This window comes from Pagrus pagrus, assembly GCF_965226575.1.
Source record: "Pagrus pagrus genome assembly, chromosome: 15".
NCBI classification, from domain to species: Eukaryota; Metazoa; Chordata; class Actinopteri; order Spariformes; family Sparidae; genus Pagrus; species Pagrus pagrus.
Window position 1 is genome coordinate 21,505,669 of NC_140199.1, and position 22,368 is coordinate 21,528,036.

Consider the following 22,368-nt stretch of genomic DNA (forward strand, 5'->3'; position numbering starts at 1 on the left):
CTGCCCTGAGGGCCCCGCTGTCAGATCAAAGGGGGGCCCGGCCTATTAGGAGTTGACGTGTAACAAATATTGATAAAGGTCTCACTTTGCAGCTGCCCGATTAATCACGGCAACAACTTTAAAGGAGCTTTGCTGATTTCTCTAGTGTAATGATTTTCTTTTTTTTTTTTTTTTTAAGATAAGAACAGACAGAGCATGAGACAGGTGCATCCAGCCACGCTTCTCATTTTAAAAGCCTCTCCGGTCCGACTTTTCGGCAACAAATTGCACTACTTCCTTCAAATGAGAAATATATTGAGCATGAGCACCGCTAATGCTTCCATCCAATTGCAGTCTGAGTCAGTCTTTTAAGTTTGTCTGCGTCACTACCCTCAATAAGCTCGCGGGCAGTGGAACTTTTACTGAAATATCCAGTAATTGCCCATTCTCATGGATGATATAAGCCAAGTTATTCCACTATAAAATGAGGCATGTAATAAACTTGTGTGAGTACGTTCATTTCAGCCAAGACTCCTCTCTCGGCTAATATAGTGCCATTTGCATGCTTCACAGCTTTTTGGCAAATAAGACTATTTACAGTATGCCCGTACAGTGGGAAAAAGACTGTGATGCTACCAGGAGCCCTGCAAACCTTTTCTTCTGCTTTCAAAAGAATAATTATCTATTTTCTGCCTCTACTTCCCACAATAGATTGCCTGAACTCATCTTTTAAAGCTATATTCCATCCAAGATGCTGAGGATGGATACATTTGCATTTTATGCAGCAACATATAGCAGTGTGTGCGACCGCATAAACCAGAAAGTTCATGGTCGAGCCTCAGTGGCAACAAACATCTGCCCTGCTGAGGTCTCCTCCGCCAGACTCTGAATCTTAAATAATTCTGAGGCTGCTGTTCTCTGTCTCGCCCTGTGCTCTGACCTCCCAGTGGATGAAATGAGTGAAATGTTGAATGCTTCGTTCAGGGATCAATAGAGAATCTCAACAGAATTTGCAGTAAAGATGCATAAACTGCAGTCTATCCTTCTTTTGTTTACCCTCCCTCCACCATTTCTGTCTTCTGTATTTTGTGATTTACCAGATTCAAGCTATGTTCACTACTTTGGGGATTCATACCTGGAGTTTGAGGGTATCGACCTCGGCGCGCTCAACAATATTACTGTGAGATTTCAGACTCAAGCGGCCCAGGGAACTTTACTCTACGTGGACCAAGGACCCGCCAACGGCGATTTCTTCTTCATGAAACTCTACATCAGGGAGGGACGCTTGCAGGTGAAAACTATAATTTATCCTGCATGATTATTTGCTAGTTTTGGAGACACTGCATTCATTTTCCTCCTTCCATAGATGGTAGGAACGCTTTATACAAAGATCCTTGTAATAAGCATTAATTGATAGTTAATAAGGTCCTTTTAAGACATTATTATGTGCTATGTGTTAATAATAGCATCTTTACCAATTTATTGATACATTATACTGACACTTCTAACTATAACCTGTTAACAGTTTATAGACTGCTGTAGAATGTTAATAAAGTCTTATGAGTTTCTTAGGATTGTTTATAATAGCATTATAGACACAATTATTGAGTTTAACTAACTGACCTAGTGTGTCATTGTTAAACTTTTACTTAGCATTTTTCAAGCTTTATAAAAAACATACTTGTTCTTGTTCTGCAGTTATTAACAGCCATTATGCACTTATTAAAGGCCATTACGCTCTAATAACTGCCTATATCTCTTTATTCTATTTATACCTTTTATATTTCTCTATTTTAATCTTATTTTTTATTTTATTTTCTGTATATTTTGTACTGTCCTGTGTTGTGTTGTATATCTGTTAAGTGTTGTGTTGTGTATAACTGCTCCACGTGCCTTGCCTTGAGTTGCCCCCTGGGGACAAATAACGTTTTTTGAATTGAATTGAATTAATTAACAGCCATTATGCTCTTATTAACAGGTAACTTCGCTTTTTGCAGCGACCAGATCTAAAGTGAGAACAATGCAGTGTTTGAGTTAATAAATCCTATCATTATGTACTTATTGTACTTATGTACTACTCTCCCCTCGTTCCTCTCTATCTTCGTCTACCATCCAATAAAGGCAAAGCCTGAAAAAATCTTTACAATAACTTTAATTAAAAGTTAAACTTTAAATTAAATGCATAATAAAGATAAATGAATACAAATAACATGTATTAACCTAAATAAGGCATTGTTCTCGCTTTATTATAAGTGCTTATTAGTGTCTTCTAATCTAACAATAAACATGTTCATGATGCTGATAATAACACTTCTAAAGTCCTAACACATAATAATGTTATAATGACTTATGAGGGCCTTATTAGCTGCCTACTACAAGGACTAAATAATCTTTAGACTCTCTTAAATGTTTCAGTACGCCTTTTGCTGCAATGAAGAGGAAGAGGTGACACGGATCGGCACATTGATTCATGTCGATGACGGCGAGGTTCACATTGTTAATATCAGGTGTGTTCTTTTTTGTTCTTTTTGATTTGCCATGCAAAGCTGTGTGTTGTGGTCAGTTCATATGTAGCTGCTGCGATGTGAGAAAAAACATCTTTAACGTTAGTGAGTTAGAATTTCATTTTCCAGCTTTTAATTTACCGGATGTATGAACAAAGACGTCAAGCCTAGATGCAGTGTGTTGTGTGTCCGTTTCAGGCGATCATATTTTATGTATTTTCTGTTGAGAAAAAAACGGAGGCACATTCAGGATAAGCTACTTAGTAATATACAAATTTTGTTCAAATAGTGTTAGCACCTCAGGTGGTATTAACTTGATCCGTAGTTATCCACTCATTTCAAGTGTGGCAGTCTTTCTCTTCAGCGAAGGGCTGTAACTAATACCAGGGGAAGATATATAATTGGCAGGAATCACCAGACTGAGAATTCAGATTTTATTGCGGATGGGCAAAAGGGCTTACATTTTAAAGAACTAAAACAAACGTCAGAATGTGCCTATTAAAATGCATTAGTGATCACTGACCATGTTTTATTGGCTGTTCTCAAGTCTTCATTTGCAGTTTTTCATTACGAAAAGATTAACAAGCAAGAGCCGAGCACAAAATCAATGTTTAAATGATTTAAAGTGAGGCTGTGGCCCCTTTAGTTATATTGTTCCTAAGCCCATGTGCAATCTCGCTGCCAGCCCTCTCCATTATACTCTGACATGAGAAAGATTGTGGTTTAGTTTCGAGGCCCAAAGTTTATTATGTATGAGCTGGAAGCTGAAACAAAGTGGGGTAATGTTCAACTCGTATCAAATCAGTTTACTTTGTAATGTTAAATAAAGTCCCGATAGTCTCTACTTAAGTGCAAAGAGGCCATTTCATCACTTTTAGCAGAAGTTCTGTTTAGGCAAAGACAATGATTTTATTTTCTTCACTGATCTTTGTTTTTGTTACACTGAGATGCTGAGATTGAGAGAAGGAACTGAATCAAGGTTTTCCGAAGCTGAAATTTCAAAACAGATGAAAGATAAAGCGCTGAAGGTCATTATGAGCACACTGTGCCAAAGGTGAGCAAATTATATCCTGTCGAAGCAAAGCTGAGTGTGAAGGTTGCCTCATGTTTCTTGGCAGAAAGCTGCACTGCCCTAAATATGCAAAAGCATCTAGAAAGCCCTATCAGGTTTAAGGGCTACGAGGCTCCACCCGTTTTTTTTTTTTGTTTTTTTTTCCTGCAAGAAAAATACAACAGCCGTATGAATCAATCATAATGTTCTGTACCAACCCCTTGGAGACATTTGCGAGAAAGAGAGCTGTCATAACTAGAGGGTTGGGAGCATGGAAAAATGGTTCCTGGTGTCACAAAGCAAATTCTTTGTAATTGTCTGATGGCCGAGTCCGTCCATCTTTGTCTGATTTGACCCAGAGCTACAACACCACGGCCATCTTCAACGTCACCGCCTAACTCATTATAGACTTTTAATATATCTTCCCGTCAAAGACGCTTTTCAATATGTTAAATAGAAACCCAGTGGGGCTGACTTCTCAAGGACAGTGAGCACAGTGCCCTCTGGCTGCTGGCCAGGCCGCTCTGGCAGACTGCTTCTAAATTAACCGCTTCTCCACGCCGGCTCTAGAGGAAGGACTTATGCAGCTCGGAGTTAGTGCCCCGAGTGTTTAGCCGGCATATGCAACAGCCTGCAAAGCACAGGCTTAACAAATCAGACTAGATTGCTTCGCGGGCCTCCTAACTTCCACTCGGGGAACAAGGGGTATCGGGAGACACTGGAGAGGAGAATGTGCATCTGTGGCCTGAGTACCCTCGAGCTGCAGATGGTTAGTCCAGAATCTGCACTTAGGTAATTATCTGCTCTCCCCTGTTGTCTCAAAGTGGAGAATTGGTTTTAGAAATCTATGAATTGCTGTGGGGTGGGTCCAAAATAGTAAGACACCTAGAGAAGACACAATGGAGTTCAGCAGTCGCACCTCAGAACAGGATTGTGATAAATGAATGTATCAACAGAGTAAACAAAACAATTACACGCATTTACCTCAAGTTTTCGAGCATCATAACAGTTTTTTTCAGTTAAAAGCATATACGTTCACATGATCCGCAAGTTGAGTCTTTTGTAGCGCAAGTTTTGAAAATCCTTTTCATTATGAAGCCACAGAAAACATGTCTCTTATTATTAACCTCTTGCATAAGATTTTTTGTCATGTCAATGTCAGCCAAAACTTGTTTGTTGAAAGGGAATGAACAGTTTTCTTGTCAAGGCTGTGAAAGTTACTTCCTTTTTAACTTGAAGGGATACATTTACAATTTGGAGATTTTCTTCACTGAAACCGTCCAAAAAGAGAAAACATGAAAATGTGTGCTTATGTGAAATTCATAACTGTTAATACTTTTTTTATAGGCAGCGCTTGACCCCCTGTGAAGCAGAGCTCACGCTTTCTGGTCACGAGAAAGTCAGAAGTACAGCCAGTAATTACTGGTTGGGACACATGATACAGAAAACAAACCATATCTTCACAGGTGGTCTGCCACAACAATATCTACCCAATCAGGTAAGGATCTAACATCGCTGTTTGATATCTCGACTATCATGAGATCCTGAAGGAGATGCGTTCTTAAAAGCAACATGTACGTAACATAATATGTTGTTAAAATTGCATATATATAAACTATAAAAGTCCAAATAAAACATTGTTTTTTTTTTTCCCTTAGAGAGCAAAACCTTTCCACAACTACACCGGCTGCATTGAAATAATTGAAATGAATAAACTGAGGAGCTTTTACACATCCGACGCCATCGCCGGCAGCAACATAGAACGATGCAGGTAAACTCTCTGGATTCTACAAAAATCAATGGCTTCATCATGAACTCTTCTTTTTGATTTAATTTTCGCCCGACATCTTTTGTTTCTTGCTCATGAATCAGGGTTTTTTAGTTGGTTGGTTTTCAGGCTCGAGCACAAAAAGTCTCCGAAGGAAAATCACTAAAACGCATTAACAAACGTGTGTTTATATTGTTAAAGTTGGATCAAATGGTTTTAACAAGCGCCACTGGTCACATTTTGCTTTCTGATGCAGTGGAGAAAATCTGACCACTTATTGTGATAAATAGCTCTTTGAGTTTTCCTTTATTTCTTGTATTTTAGTCTGTCTGCTTGGTGAATGACTGCATTTACCTCGCATTTAATGAGCAAATTCGCTGCACGAGAAACCCTAAAAGCCACTCATAATAGTGTTTAATTGGATTTTGGTCCGCTGAGACTGCTCAAACTTTTTGTCCAATTTTACAGATTTACTTTGTATGCCACGGTGGCCTCGACAACAAGTTCCTCAAGTTTGACAACTCAATCAACCACCTCTGTCAGAGCGAACACGACAACAGCGGCAGCTCCCACGCAAACACCAAAACAACCTCTGCATGAACCTCGACTTTGCCGTGACGGTCTCTGCCGCAACGGAGGAACATGTCATCAGCTGCCTGGTGGAGCTCTGCCTTCCTGTCACTGCCCGCTTCACTTTACTGGAACTTTTTGTGAGAAAGGTAAGCTTGGAAATGTTTTCGTTCTTTTCAGCTGACAGTTTTTTCCCAGCTCTCGTATGTGATTGTGATTTATGCACAATCACACACACACAAGCTGTAAAAAAAGCTTAAAAACCTACTGTACTGTGACCTCCACTGTGGTATCACCAAGAGCCAGCCAACAAATTATGTTGGTTAATATATGCTGAGCCTCTTTGGCTAATATGTTTCACTACGAGGGAGAATAGAGTCAGCTGCAATAGGAATTTTGAGTGATGTGAATTATTCAGGACGTGATTAATGAAATGAAAGATCCATATAAGCTGCTTGAACCATCGCTGTGTCCACGTTCACCTCCAGCGCTGGTCGAGAGTGAGAAGACGACCTTGCAAGCACTTTCAACATTCAGCTCAAGCTCTGACCCTTGTCCACATCAAAAATATTTATTCCATTTTAAGGAGACAGCAGTACTACACAGACATACTGAGGAGGTTTTTTTCCATTGCAGATTTCTTTTCAGTGCACTGATGTAGCTTCCGACATCCCTTTCTGCCTCTCTTGCAATGCGTGATGGGCTCTGGCAGCGTAGACAACAGCCTCCTGTATTTTGCCATTGTAGTCATTCTCTGTCACTGACAACAGCAGTAACACTAGAAGTGAGAATTAATTGCCTGTGTGCTTGATAAGGCAAGGCAAGCTGCTCAAAAGTGAGAGACATGTCGGATGGTGTTGTGATAGACCATGTTCACTCCCCTGCACCAGCTATAGTACGTGGTAAATCCTCCACCATGGATTTAAAAAACACACTACTATGATACAGAGTAAATATGTTGATTAGACAGTTACACGGGTTCAGTCAATTTGGTTTGTGCATTTGTTTGACGTGTCTGTTGCTATGTAGGTGGATTCAGGTGGAGGGAATTATGACTGGAATGCAAATTATCTCCAATTGAGATTTGCATGGCATGTCTATCAGGCTTCTCCACATGTTGGACTACTTGACATTTAATGGGTTGGAGGATGGTGCCTTTTTTGTAGCCTTTGCATAACAAAGTAAAACAAAATGAGACTTGACTTGCTTTACTATTTTCAGTAATAGTTCTATAGTATAATATTTAGGATGAACTTACCCTATGTAATTAGGTTGTAAGTATATTACTTTCTCTTACTTCATATATGCAGCGGTATGAACCTATAAGAAAATATATCCCTTGGAAGAAATACATTTATTAGCATTTGAGAGGAAAGTGTGGGTTTTGGATTAAGAGCAATGGACTTTGGGGGATTTTAAGGTCACACATTATGAACAAACAAATACTTACTTCCAGTGCGTCAGCATGGTTGTGCAGTGTTGAAGTGCACCAGCGACAAACCAATCTTACAGTTTAGCACAAGTGAAAATAAAAAGCACCAGGGAATGACTCGGGGCTGCTTGTTTATACAAGAGAGGTGAATAAATTTAGCCTCCAATCTCATGTAAATGTATAATTCCCCCACGGCTTCATCAGTGACCCCACACACATGAGTCACAACCTGTTTGTCCCCCTACTATCAAGTAGGATGTTCTGGACTATATAGACGCGCACATCCAGGCAGAGAAATAGCTTCTATCCAGAGATGTCTGCTGCTTATCAACACACCACTAAACACTGGACACTGAGACAACTACTCTGCATCGACGTTCTGCCATCCCTGAGTCCGCTCACATTATTATTTACTATATAACATTATTACGTTCTATTAGAAAAGTATTGTATTGTGCTGACTATATTGTAATCTTGCTATGCTATATCACAATATTTCATTAATTATGTAATAGTCTATTCATTGCATCTCTACTGATACTTCACTACCACTGCTCAGCGACCTATACGTATACTTAAAGCTAACACTATAAAATACGCACATTTCTACAGTTGTTTACTGTGGTCCTACAATGATAAATTGCACTATTATATGTATTGTATGTCATATGTAATACCGCAACTGACAAACCAGTGTATAAGCATTCGAATAATGACAGTAAAGTTGAATTGAATATAAAAAGATTGATCAGGATTGTTGTATTCGGCATATTGTTTTTATAACCTTAATAAAAATCTTCATCATTTCTTTCCTTGCCTGACATAAATGTGTTTAACTTAGAATCAGAACAATCACTTAGCAGCTTAAAATAAGGATTGCTTATTGCAATATATCAAATTCAGTACTTTCAACCAAGTAAAAATATTGTAAAATAACTTTGTACCTGTGAAATGTCATTCCCTCGTTGCATGATTTTGGCATTTCTTTCATTAGAACATCCAAAAGCAGCATAAAAGTCTGGCATTTTCCACTCTTTGAACGGGTCAGAACACTGAAAGCAAGATGGCAGCCGCAGAGATGCATCTCACAAGCCATAAAAGCAGCATCTACTTTATACTGTATATCTGCACCACTTAGTCTTAATCCTAAAGGCTTTTTCTCTTGTAAAAGTGAATAAAATTTAAGCAAAGTATTTAAGCAAAGCAGCTAATGGGTTTATGTCAGAATGACATAACTGTCTGACCTTCCATTTCTCCATATTTTCTATATTATGGAAAGAAGTGCTTTAAAATGAGGCCAGAAAATAACTCCCTGTTCCTTCACTCCTGTCTAGAACAAAGTATTGAACTGAAATGCTGCATGAGTTCTGAGTGATAACTTTGCCACTGTTATCACTGTAAACGTGTATGCACGCCATGTGCGAGAACAGACTATATCGAGCCTATATCTCTTTCTCGGCATGTGAAAGAGCATCTCGCCAACAATGCTCTCAGTCATGGGTTTTGAATAAGGAGCTTTGCATAACAGAAGCTACTAAATGTCATATGTGCTGTACATTTTAAGCCTGGAGAAATATTTTAAGCGATGGGAATTTGCATTTCAAAGAGTCCCAATCATGAAAACTGGATTGATCTTCACCTTCACCAGCCCTGAACATGATTTACGCTGATAGCTTAACCTTGTATTTACAGAATACAAGGAAGTGTGACAGAACGCTGCTCAGAGTTAATGTTAACAGTCACTAACATGGCTTGAGCCGCCTGCGTGCACCCGACACCTCTATTTGACACCTTTGCCATGTGTTCTAAAAATGCTAATTTACAGGTGTTTAAGTAACCGACTGAAATGTTATTTGTCTCTCCAGGCACTGTGACAAAAACGATGCTATTTTTATGACTTCACTCTCATTTGTTTTTCCCGTGGGAGACGCCTACGTCTAGGAAAGTGGCGCCCCCCTCTCTGATACATGACAGGGACGCCACTTATTAAGGAGGCTTAGCCAACTTCTAACCAGCCTGTAGATAATAGGAAATATGAATCATTCATTGATTCATTCACTCATTTATTCATTCATGTACTTCTCACCAGGTTCAGAGAAGGGTAATTACTTGCGTACGCCACAAAATACCATCGCATGTGACTGTGATGACCAATTGCGTGGATATATTGCCTGCGTGACGATGTGTCGATGTAAGGGTAACCTTACTAATTGGAAATTAACCTTGATAACCCAAAGATGCATTAAAACCTGACTATTTGATGTAATGGTGCATAACAATGCATGCAGTAAATCCCCATACCTGTGAAATGAATCAGATGTTATGCTTGATTTGATATATTCTCACAATTGTGTAATCTTATTTCATACTTCATTCTCATCACTCATTTAAAAAAGTAATGGGATTTACCCCTCAGACTTTTTCCCTCCATGACCATAAAGTAAGTTCCTGCTTATCCCTCAACTTGTCACACATAAACTTTTCCCTTAAATACCAGCAGTGGCCTTTTAGAGTCATTTCTGCTGAGTTTGAGGAATCGCTCCTCCTCACAAGCAGTTCAGTCTCTCAGGTTTAACAGAGTGCAATCTCATATGAGCACTCATCCAGCGATGTGCTTTGCAACAGTAGTTCTTGATAGCCCGCAGACGGACTCCGCAGGCTGTTTATATGCTGACAGGGTCCGTGAATGTGTATTGCCGCGGCAACTTTGCTGGGTGACAACCTTGTCCTCACATCGAGTCGAATTAAGAATAGACACGAGAATGTAACAAGTCACCCCTGCTCTCAGTTAATTATAGATACGTCATCGCTCCCAGTGACTAACGATGTGGACTTGTTTGTGTCCTAGATGAAATGCTGACATGTCGGGCGCTGTGTATCTAAGAGAAATATCACGTTGGACAAGTCTCTGCAGCCTCTTTTTTACTTTCCAAGAAGGTCTAATCTGCTACTGATGTGATTAATGTTAGTAATACATGTAAAATGCTGATAATAAATCATTTGGCTTGATATCTGATGAAAAACATAAACTGATGAGCACTCTCCCAGGCTATACATAAAAGAAAATTAGGAACATAGTCAAGTCAATTTTTTTAACATGGCCCGAAACCACTGATCAAAAATTTGCCTTAAAGGCAAAGCAATCTCCTAAAACACCCTCCATCCTCAGAGCCTTTGATCAGATGAGCAAGCACTCCCACATGCAGTACTGTACCTCCCACTGATACACAGGTTTCCCAGTATTTGAAATACCAGTATTATGAAAGTGCACCTTCTGTCTGTTTTTGTTTTTTTTACGTGGATACAGATGATCATACTTAGGAAGGGGAACTGCAACAGATGTGATGTACAGAGAGGGTAGAGCTGGGGCTAATTTGTAGCCCCAGCACCTGGTTAGGTTTTTACATACGGGTTAAAACAACAACAGATTCAGGATAAAAGCAATAGAGAAGATAAAATAAACGGTGTTATGTTTGCATCTGTCTGTATGTCCATGTATTATTACTTTGACACAAGTACTGTACTCGGTTTTACATTTTTTGCCACTTGCCTTGACTCCGTCTATGCTAATAATATACGGTTTACTGCACTACGTTTAATATCAGCTGTCGTTGCTTTGCAGATTGAAGATTTTCATGCAAAACATACAATGATTATTACATAGTATGATGAAATGTAATGTACTACTATAGCTACTACCAAGCAGTATATACATTTGTCAAAATTAGCTCCCCCTTGATCAGCTGCAACATTCAAACACTACTAAATGCAGCATAAATGCTAATCTTACAATATTACAGACAATGATAATTCAGCCATTTCACATCATAAGCACTATTACTTTTAATATTTTAAGTTTTTTTCTGTTTTTCTGTCTTTGGGACAGCAGCAACAAGTGGTTTTCAGAAGAGCTTTCGCAGAAAACAACTACCTGCTGTGGCCAAAAACCACGCTAGGAGTTGGTGGGAGTGAATCAGAACAGTAATGTTGTGAGCGGGGCAGCTAATGAGTTGAGTATCACTATACAGCTCAGTAAAGCCGAGGGGAGCTGCAGCTTCCAGTGATAACTTTCTGTGAGTTCATCACAACGAGCAAGTCTTTTTAAATTGTCACTTCATACATTGTAGAATAGCAATTTTAGCCTTTTTAAAAAAAAAAAAAAAAATTGGAATGCAAGACTTTTGCAGTACTGTAACAGTGTTTTTAGCTTTAACTTACCATTATGGATTAAATGTTGATTGCACAGTATGATGACTATAGGACAATGCAGTCTCCCAGGAAGATGGTCGGCTGCCTGGCACTTTTTCTATCAGCTTTCACGCCTCCACTATAGACTTAATGAATAAATAAACTGATGGTTTATCCTGTGTTGTTAGTAAATGCTACTGTGAAGAAAAAAGAAAGGCAATCTGGTTGTTTATGCAGCAGCAGCAACAATAGTCACCTGTTACCAATTATAAATGCCACTCAGTACCATACCTTGGCACATACATCAGCCAATACCCAAAAGTCACTTTTAATTCCATCAAGCCTAATCCAATATATTCAAGTAAACATATTTAAATCCGGATTTTTATTTGGATCAGCATCAGCCACCTAAATACACCTGATTTTTTTTCATCTATCTATTACAATTCCCTGAGAAAGTAACAAAAATACAGAAAACACCCTATCAAGCAATGCTAAAGAAAGGGAGAAATAATACTGTACATGGATCAGTCCCTTTATCCCAGTCGGCACCAAAAGAAAATGGGGTCTATTCCGGGCAGAGGGCGATCCTCCATCCAAGTTTTGGGGAAATATATTCAGTAGTTTTTGTGCAATCCTGCTTACAAACCGACCAATGAACAAATGGACACGGGCGAAAACATAACCTCTTTAGTGGAGGTAATAAGAGGTTACCTGGTAAAAGGCGATAGTATCATGATGTGGTATGAAATGGGGCGAGGTTCACCTCTTTGTGAAACATGATTGTATAAAAGATATTCCTACATGGGCTCAGGGACACTTCATAAAGGTGTCGTTGGAATTCTGATTTGATTTACTTTTCAGACAGAGCTCTAGCTTTTATGTAATCAGTGTTTTATATGTAACCAGTGGATCCTATATTCACCAGTCAGTGCTGGTTTAAGACTGCAACATGGTGATATAGTAACATTTTAATGTCCAGTAAAGCTTCAAACTCCCCCTTGTAGTTAGAAAGCCAGATGTCTTACAGGTAATATAACCAACAGAGTGCCTGCTCACATCTCATATCACCATGTAAGCTAAGCCACTACGATTATATGTTTTTTTATTTTAGCACATGAAGAATGTCAGTCCAAAGCAGCTTTCAGACCTACTCAGGTCTAGGAGGTAGCTTATGTGCCGCCTCTGCACACGTATCTTGAAATGTGTGAGCTGTCAGTCTTGCCCTCTTGTGATCGGACCCTGGGGCTGCACCTCTGGTAGTGTGTGCCGTAATCCGGGCCAGTGCCTGGTGGTTGAGTGGGTATTTGAAATCACGTAGCCGACCATAAGACAGGTTTTGTCAAGATAAAGCCAGTTCATCTAGGTACGTCGGAGCTTTAAGCTATGATAAATTGTCTCCTCAAGAGAAGACACAGTAGGTCGTAGACCTTGACAAAGACATTCTGTCAAGTATTCAATTGAAAGCTAAGTGATCACAAAAATTAGTTACGGGGTAAAAAGCTGCAAGGTAAGAAGGTAGCCAAAAAAGACCAAACCAGCGAGGCAGGAAATTATTCAGACTTGGTCTGTATTGATCATGACCTCCTTCTACGGCTCATTACCCTATGTCCTTACTCTCACACATTTAAAGCTGTGATGTAGGATGTTGGCTAGAGAGGAGTGATAATAAAATGACAGTTGAGAGCACAGTTTGGTCCCATTTATGTCTTTTCAACAACTTTAACCTCACCACGACGTCAGTCCCAATACGATTGTGCACTTGTTTTATTTGTTCATTTAAAGTGCTGTTTTGTTTTGGTGTAAACAATTTAAAAAGCTATTTTTCTAAAATGAGTTGCTTCTGATATTTTGCCTTTACTTTCTCCAATTTAATCTTAGCCATAAACAGTATAATACATTTTTGTGCTTTATAACAATATAACAATTTTCAACAGGGAAAAGTACAACAGGAGGTACTTAATTGACTGTGATTACATTTGATGTGTGTCGTTTTTTATTTTTGTTTTTTATTTTACAAAAATCTAATTATAAGAAATGAATTGTCCCATGGTGCAGGTAATGTTTTTATAGATCAGGACAAGAGAGAATCTTTCCTCCAAACGTCGTGAGGAGAAATATCCAACATCTTTCTTTAAAAGCAAACAAAAAGACTTTTTTTCGGGGTGTCGAGCCTCTCTGTTTCTGTGTTTGACACATAATGGGACCTGATGAGGGGTTGTCCACTTCCTGCTTTGCCAACACACTGGCTAGGTGCTGCCAGCTCTCTTTGTGGGCATCGTGTGTGTGTTTGTTGTAATTGCCGCTGCCTTTAAAAATGTGCCAGCTCAATCTGCCTTACTCAGAAATTGCCAGCAAACATTACAGGATTGATTCATCATTTTCAGCCCAAGAAAACCGCTCCTCCTTCCTCAACAAAAGAAACAGTTTTGTGGTTTTGTCTTTGTTATTTTAAGTGTTGGCTTTCATCTCTGTTCCACACAATTTCCCGCGCAACTCGGAGGAGTCGTCCACCGTGATTGGTCGGGAAAAGAGCAAGAGTCGGAGAGTGGCAGGAGCACACAGGCGAAGATAACAAGATTATGACAATTTGAGAAATGCTACCACCAGAAACTCTTCTCAGGTGTCGGTCTGGAAACTGATCATTAAACTTGACCAAGTCTGCATCACGCTGGCCCCCAGGCCACTCTGCAGTCCTTATTGTCAAACCTCGCAATTTACCTTGCTGATATTTTCACTTGCTAGTTCACTCTGCTCCTTTCATAGCCTCGTTAAGGACATTTCCGAATAGGTTGTTGACATAAATGACATAAATAAACGATACGCTGGCATTGCATGATCCCTGCTGCCATTAATAAACCTGCTGCACCCCAGTCCACCAGTGTGTCTGACTCAAGGGTCAAGCTGTCCAACAGTAGATGACAAAAAAAAGCAGCACCCACACACTCCTCTCTTTTTTGACAGAGTTACAATGCATCGCAGAAAAATGATCAGAAAAGCCAAAGCCAAGTCAAAACCACATTACATGAGTGAGCGTTTCCAGCATTTGACACTGATTGAACTCACATCTCTATTTTTGCCACCAATCATGAACATTTCCAACTTTTAAGACCACTACTATATGTTACACGGTTCATCAATTTTTTCAGTTTTCGCCGCAGTGCTTTTCTTTTACCGTCTAGTCTGCTCTAAATGTTATCAGTCACTCACAGGTCTGCTCTAAAAATCCATTTGATCGAACAACAAAGCCTCCCCAAAAAATGAACACAAGAATCATGAGAGGATTTTCATGTTGCTCTCACAATCACAAAAAGTTTTTTGAAGCCTACACACACTGTATTTTATGAGGTCTCGGCTGAGAATAAACTGCAGTTTTCCTTGAGAGCCGGACTCTGAAGGCAGAATCCCCCGAGCTGAGGCCGGGGTGGCCTATTTTGAATTGGACTGTCATGTACCCAAACAGCAAGCTATCCACCAGGTGTACAGTGTCCTTTGTGTAAAAGCCAACAGATCATCACTGGATTGTGGCGCTGATGACCTGAGCTGGTACCTCCTCCACCTCTCCTTAAAGTCATACCCCTTTTTCATCCAGTGGGAAATAACACACTAGCACGTACGGTTGTCCTGACAGGGCCCTGCTGACTCTGCTTACAGGCAAGCTATCAGTGCTGTGAAGACACACGGCGGCCAATTTTTGCTGTTCTGTGGCCGAACAAAGGCACCGTAAGACATTGCATTTCCTAGAAAGGTCGTTCTTCATTTAGACAGAGGTGTAATTAGTACAAATGTGTAAGAAATGAATAATAGGATTCTACTTTTCTCACTTCATTTAACGCATTTCATCAATGTGTATTCATTTTGTTTTTCTAGACACCACAGTATACATCCCCTCATTCGATGGCACATCTTATTTGGAGCTGCAGCCTCTTGCATCCCTTCTGCAGACTTCCGGTGCCGGTAATAATCTACCTACTACTGTCAAGGACACCACTGTTATTCTCTACCTGACAGTGAAAACAAGATCGACGCAGGGCACCATCCTCTACAGTGAGTACGGTCTCTTTTCATCCCAAAAGTTTAAAAGCACCACAACCGCGAGTGTACATAAGGTCAGAAAATAATGCTGAATGCATCTTCATTTGCTTCGTCCCTGATATGTGCCTGGGAGAGAAAAAAGGCCTACAAAGCAAGCAGTCATCTACCAGTGCTTTACAAATTAATGTTTATATTGGCTAATATGTTGCTGCTGTGCTGTATACAAGGAATACATGTGCTTTTAAGTGCTAGCTTGACTATACAGACTGATACAAAACTTCTCTTGAACACATATGTGTACAAAATATTTAATAAGATCTCGGCTGGCAATGTCACTTTCATGCAACTTATCGAAAAAGACCCGAGCTGTACCATTTTAATAAGAAAGTCATCCAGGCATTACTGTGGGTATTGACAAAGTGGGAATGCTCTGTGATCGCTAAAGGTCACCGTGGAAGTTACTCCTGACATCTGTAAACATTTTCAGTGAAAGGATGCATCACGTCTTCTTTCACCAAGTGCATTTATTTAAAGGACTAGTACAAATAGTTGGTTAGTCAGAGTTAGATGAGAAGATTGATACAACTCTCATTGGTGAGGTCAATGAATAAGAAGCTACAGCATAAGCTAGTATTAGAACTAGCTTAGCATAGCATAAGCACTGAAATAAGGGAAACAGAATAACTGTTTTTGATGACTTGCAACTTGACTTGACAGAAATTAAATGACTTGAGACTCGACTTTGACTTGTAAGTTAAAGACTTGTGACTTGACTTGATTTGGGACATGATGACTCAATGATGTCACTGTTTAACTGTTAAAAGTGATTGGGAGGGAAAGTTATTTGATTGAGATGAAATTAAGAAATAAATAAGCTTTTATAAGATTATTTGTTTGATTACATTTATTTCACTAAATAGCAGTAATTATAATACAAATTCAATTCATTGTCATACTTTTAGAACAGGTCAGTAATATCATCATTAGACAGGTAATATTAGTCTTTTCTCTGTATAAAGACCAGGTTTCTTGGGACCGCAGGATCTTGGGGTGAAAATGTGACTTGACCTGCCTTAAAGGTGCAATATGTAAGACCTTTAGTTGAAAACATGAAAAAAATTATATTATCAACAGAATGTGAAGAAATAATAGTTTTGACGTTATGTCTATGACGTGTTACAGAGACTGCTAATGAAGTTAGCATGCTTACCATCTAGACGAGGCCAGTCCAAAGCTCTAATACTCCCCTGGTGCTCTGAGCTCGCAGTCCAGACCCGCTAGCTGCACTGCTAATTGAGCTAAATACCTAACGGCAGCTACAGTAAGCAGCAGTTTGCAGATACTCTGGTGTCATGCTGCCCTCTGTTTGCTTTGAGTATGACTCCGGCAGGTGGCCAGTTCTTACGTATTGCACCTTTAACTAAGGACTCAGCTTGACTTGAGTTGACACAACCTGTGATTTGACTCGACTCACCCAAGAAAAAATTACTTGGAACTTGAGACTTGGACCGAATGACTCGAGTCCCACGTCTGAGGAAACAGCATGGCCTGGCTCCTGGGAATCACAACTTTTACAACGCTATACCCCTTGTTTGTTGTTTTTTTAAGCCTTTACGATAAGTGAAGCTAACTGGCTTCTGGCTGCAGCTTCATATTTACTGTACAGACATGAAAGTAGTATCAATATTCTTACCTAACTCTTGGCAAGAAAACACTTCCAAATATGTCAAACTTTTGAACAAAATACTTGATATTATCTGTTCAACAAACTGTGGGCCAACAGATCCTTTGATACCATATCAAGATGTTTTCAGTGCAGCTACAGTTGAATTTACTTGCAGAAAACAAATGAATTGCCCTAGAAACATTACTTCTGTTGTGAAGAAAAGCCACTCCAAAGAAAAGCACTCATCTCTCCTGTATAATGCTATCTAGACATTTCACTGAAAACCTTTTGTTACCGTCATGCTTGTGCTCAATGTTGTTATTGCTCTGAACCTCTTTCTTTTTTAAATCACTGATAATACAGAAATGATACGTCAGTCTCTGATTATATAGAGACATTGGAAATAGGGTAATGTTTCTCAGTACCAGCACAGGGAATGCTTAGCAACAGGAAAAGAAAAAGAAAAAAACAAGGAACGATTGAATGAAATCTGAATTTATCCAACTTTAATAACATATTCATAACGTGGAGCAGAATTCTACTAGAGATGAGTAAAAGAGTGGATTAAAGCAGCTGCCTGTGGTGTTTCAATATCGTTTTTATAAAACACATGTAGTCATCAATCCCAAATATTAATATTAGACATCACTGGACTGATAGAAAGAAGTCATTCAGTGACACCGGCAGCATGACTCATCTATTACCATTGCAGGAAACTTAAGGACACAAAGATAGGTCCCGTGTTTCCAAGGCTACAGGCGAAAGACAAGGAAGCACCGAGAGAGTCATTTCTTTATCTTTAACAGAATTGGACCAGATTTTCTTTCGTAACTTGCTTCTTTACAAATGCTTTCATCACTAAACCTTCTCATGGATACGCCATGTGTCATGATTCAGAAAGAGTGGGAGAGAGGGGGAAGTACATGCAGTCCCGGTGAAGGACAACAGATAGCCTTGGCTGTCGTTGACGGCTGTGAGCCATCTGTTTTGTTGTGTCAGTGCTGATGATCTGAGCTATAACCTAATGGCGAACAAAGGAATCCGCATACGAAGGAAGAAGCTGGTCCGTCACCATGAGAGCGTGGATTGGGCTGATCCTTTACATCATCTGTGAGCTCTACTTTGTACGTGCACCTCCTGCCCGCTCCTTTTGTTCCTACACCTGCTCACACACACGCTCTCTTTTGTTACAAATTTGGATAGGTAGGCCCGACTGCCACTGAGTAGACCCTCAAAACAATAGAGCATTGTTGTGGGAGGAGAGGAGTCGGAAGATTCGTGGTCATTTTTTTAGGGTTTGAGAAAGCTGAGCCATGAGAAATACCATTTATCTGGCTTTGTGTGTATTATTATACTTCTGTTCATAGCATGGGTGCATATATTAAAGATGCAATGTGGTACCTTGAGGAAATATTTGTGATTAACAACAACGAAGGCCGTTATGTGAACTACAGCTGGGATCCTGTTGCTCGCATTCGAGCTCCATGTGTGATGTTACCGTCCGCGATGTTCCCGTATTTTCTTTGGACCATTGTCTCTATAACACTAACTAGATTTCCATTTGTCAAATACTTTTTCAGCTAACGTCACAAAGCAAACAATACCGGCCACCTGGCTAAATTACAGCTAGCTGGCTATCCTTAGCTTAGCTCAGGTCACAGGGAGCCAGTCGGCCACCCCTGCCTTGTATCGCTCTTGGCTGGTAGAAAGAAAAACTAGCTTGGTTGTACTAGCGATAGCATTAGCGAGCAAGCAAGCTAAGGTCAGCTGCAACTTAGCTACGTTGCATGGATCTGGCTTAGGTTGCTCTGTTACGTTAGCTGATAAAGTAGGCTAATTTGCAAACAGCAAAGGTATTGAATTTACCAGCCAGATTAGCCCTGAAAGTCTGGATGATGTTATCCACTTACTTTGACTTTGTGTTGGACGCTGTGACATGGTTGTCGCCATCCCTAAGCTAATGTTAGCTAGTGTTACACACTGTTGACGCTGTAGGGGAGTGGGAGAAATGCACATAGGGCTTAATGTCACATCTTTCGGATTTCCCCAGAAAAAAAGTCATTTACATAGAAATCATTCTACAGGCTTATGGTAACCAAGAAAGTCTCTTTCTTTAAGTCACATTACAATCCATCCACACATTGGCAATACAAAGGAATTCATACACGCAAATTGCTTAACATTCTCACGTATTTCTCCTTTAAATAGAAGCCAGCTTCGAGTTTAAGCCACTATTTGAATGCCTCGAGCTGTGGGTCCTCAAATGACTCCCAAAAACATCCAACTGTGTGTCACAGTGGACTGCAATTACAGCCCCTCGCTCTAAAAAACTGCAGCCACCTTGATGTTGTGACTCACGCTGTCCCCGTGTGACGCCACAGCAAAGTCAGGTGGGGCTCCAACAGAACTGAAACCAGCATGCATTGTGTGGCGATCGCAGGTGATTTATTCTGCACTAAGCAGGCGGAGACATCACTACATTCATCCTGCTGGTGTAACCTAGATCAACCCCTTATCTGTCACATCGTCTACAGGTTCACGGCCTCTCATTTACATTTATGGACCTGTTAAAGCAACACTTTGTAACTTTTAAGGCGAATCTGGAGATAGTTGATTGTTGAGTCCGATCACTGGGTCATAAAATACTGATGCTTTGGGCCGGCCCCGAACTACCTACCAAAGCTGTCAGTATTTGATGACCTGGGGATGAGATTCAACAATCAACTTCTTCTCCAGACAGTTTCATATTACAATACACCAAGAATTAATTGTTCCTATTTCTAGATGCCTCTAATGATCTAAGTACAAGTCTGCAAAGATACTACAAAGTTTTTGGTAGTTATACCGTAAAAAACAGTCTTGCGTTCCTTAGAGTAATAATACATCGACTTTTCCCTTTGTGAGCTGACATTGGCCTCCCGTGATGGCTGCTGAGTGCCTTGGTGTTCACCAAAGACTTAAATCTTTGTGTTTAAGGAGCTATTAATTAGGCAGCTCTCGGAGCCTAATAGGACTCTAAATTAGTGCTTTATACAGTTTAAGGTTGGTGCACTTGAAAGGTCAACCAGCTGAGCTTTAAATACACGGAGACAATGGTAGTGTCGATTTTAAGACAAGTACACAGTATCCTGTGTGACACCAGTGCCTAATTAGTGTAAGATGTAGGTGGTTTCAATAACATAAAAACCACAAGCATTTCTCCATTCAGATATAACTGTCCCCATATCATGTATGTGTTTGCTGTGTCCTAGCCTGTTAATCATGTGTTGTTGCTCAGTTGTTTGTGTTTGAAAAGTCAAGGAGACATTTTTTTAGGAAATACTTGACACTGTCAAATGATAGGTTCGAGGACAACGCAGCAGAATAATTGCAAAGCAAAGCTTTTAGTATGCTTTATGCAAGCAGACAAGCTTAATGTTTGTTTTGGGATGTTTTGTGGGAAAACAGCACATTACATAAACAAAAAGAATACAGCTGTAGGGTAGTGGTGCATATTTTTCAGTCAGTTTTTCCCAGAGAGAATATCTTTACAAATACCAAAAGCCATGCATTTTATATGAAAAACTGTTATATAACTTTTATAAATATCTATAAACAATGACATTTTTTCCCTTTAGTATTCTGATTAGTGATTAGTCATATCCCTTTGTGTGCGATAGACGTAAATAACAACAAAACAAGAACAGAAAATTGGTTTGTTTTTCAGATCAGTTCAAATAAACACATGAATGCTATCAATATATGTCTATGATATTCAATATATTCATTTATTTGGAGGAAGAAAAATTAAAAAGTCATCATTTGCACTTTTCTTCTTGCATATGCAGTTTTTATTTTATGTGCAACCTCACCAGGGACATATGAAGAATATCTTAATGGAGATGGCTAGAGGAAGATCATATTGGAAAGTGCCTGATGTAAATTTTTTAGATTTGATCTCAGTCAAGTGAATTAAATTCTGCTTGGCGTCAAGCTAGCAAAACTGCACACCTCCGCCCTGCCATATGAGTTGCCTCGTATATCCACTGCCACCATTCATCTGCCCGTGTTGATCACAAGTCACTGATTTATTCTGCAGTTTGAAAAACTGTGACAACACGATGCCGACATCACTTTCAAAGAGCTCACACACTCTCAAGATCGGATGTGAATAAATGGAAAAGTGAGTGTAAATTACGTATTCGTACTTTTATGTCGGTTACATCAATTAAATCCATATCTAATCTATCTTTTATTGCAAATCATATTTCTGATATTTCCCTGCTGCAGCATATGGAAGCTGGATAGCAGACTGTGAGCCCTGTCATGAAGAGAGATGAATGTTCAGAAAGCATATATAGAGGGCACGGTGCCTTTTATCTAGTAATGCTTCCTGGCTTACAGTGCACCATCTTTCTCACATCAGAGGATAGGAACTGAAAAGAAAACTCCAGAGATCAAACAGACAAAGTTAATCAGAAGACAACCAAAAGACATGCATTGAGATGCGGCGAATCTCTCCGCCAGACCTGCTCCTTATTCTCCGCTCCCCTTTTTACACCTCTCCCCGAAGCAAACATGTGAGTCTCCCCCTGGACTTCAATTGTCAGCTCAAGAAGAGAAATACGAGGAGGTGGGGTGAGGGAGAGAGAGAGAGATAAAGAGCGAGAGAGCCAGGGAGAGAACAGGTGACAGGCGCTGACAAAAGGACGAACGCTCTGTTAGGCTCGGTGCGGAGTAACAGGACCACGGGGACAACGGGGGAACAATATCCTTACAAAAGAAAAATAGAAAAATAAAAGATGGGGCAGCATTGACATCTATAGTAAATAATATTTGTCAACAAATGAGTTATGGCGCTAAGAGGAAACAACTGCTTTGCAAAGGAGACAAAGGCTCATTGTCGCAGAAGGTTGTATCTGTGATTTTCGTTGTCTTTGCTGCCGCATTCATTAACTCCAGACAGTCTCTACTGAGTCTGTAGTTTGGCAATGATAAAGATGTTTATGTGTGGAGCATAATTATGTTTTTACCTGTCCAAACCAACCCACTTTTATGGTTATTTTTTTCACTTTCCATTCATTTAAGGTATTTTAGAATACTAATTATACAAAAAAAGCTACAATATAATACCTGATCTAGGCTTTTTTGCTTGTCGCTTAAACTAAACTGCTGGTAAGTCTTTACCATGTATGT

The 22,368-nt window shown here is 39.7% G+C and overlaps 1 protein-coding gene across 1 annotated transcript in view; it reads left to right on the forward strand.

Annotated features, from left to right (window-relative positions):
* The window catches only part of eys (eyes shut homolog), a 181,584-nt gene that overhangs the window by 110,648 nt on the left and 48,568 nt on the right, over nucleotides 1-22,368 (forward strand). Inside the window, exons 35-40 of the mRNA XM_084376077.1 lie at nucleotides 1,080-1,270; nucleotides 2,395-2,486; nucleotides 4,882-5,032; nucleotides 5,193-5,305; nucleotides 5,771-6,021; nucleotides 15,363-15,539. Coding sequence (XP_084232203.1) covers nucleotides 1,080-1,270; nucleotides 2,395-2,486; nucleotides 4,882-5,032; nucleotides 5,193-5,305; nucleotides 5,771-6,021; nucleotides 15,363-15,539 — 975 coding nt within the window. The remainder of the gene's footprint in view (nucleotides 1-1,079; nucleotides 1,271-2,394; nucleotides 2,487-4,881; nucleotides 5,033-5,192; nucleotides 5,306-5,770; nucleotides 6,022-15,362; nucleotides 15,540-22,368) is intronic.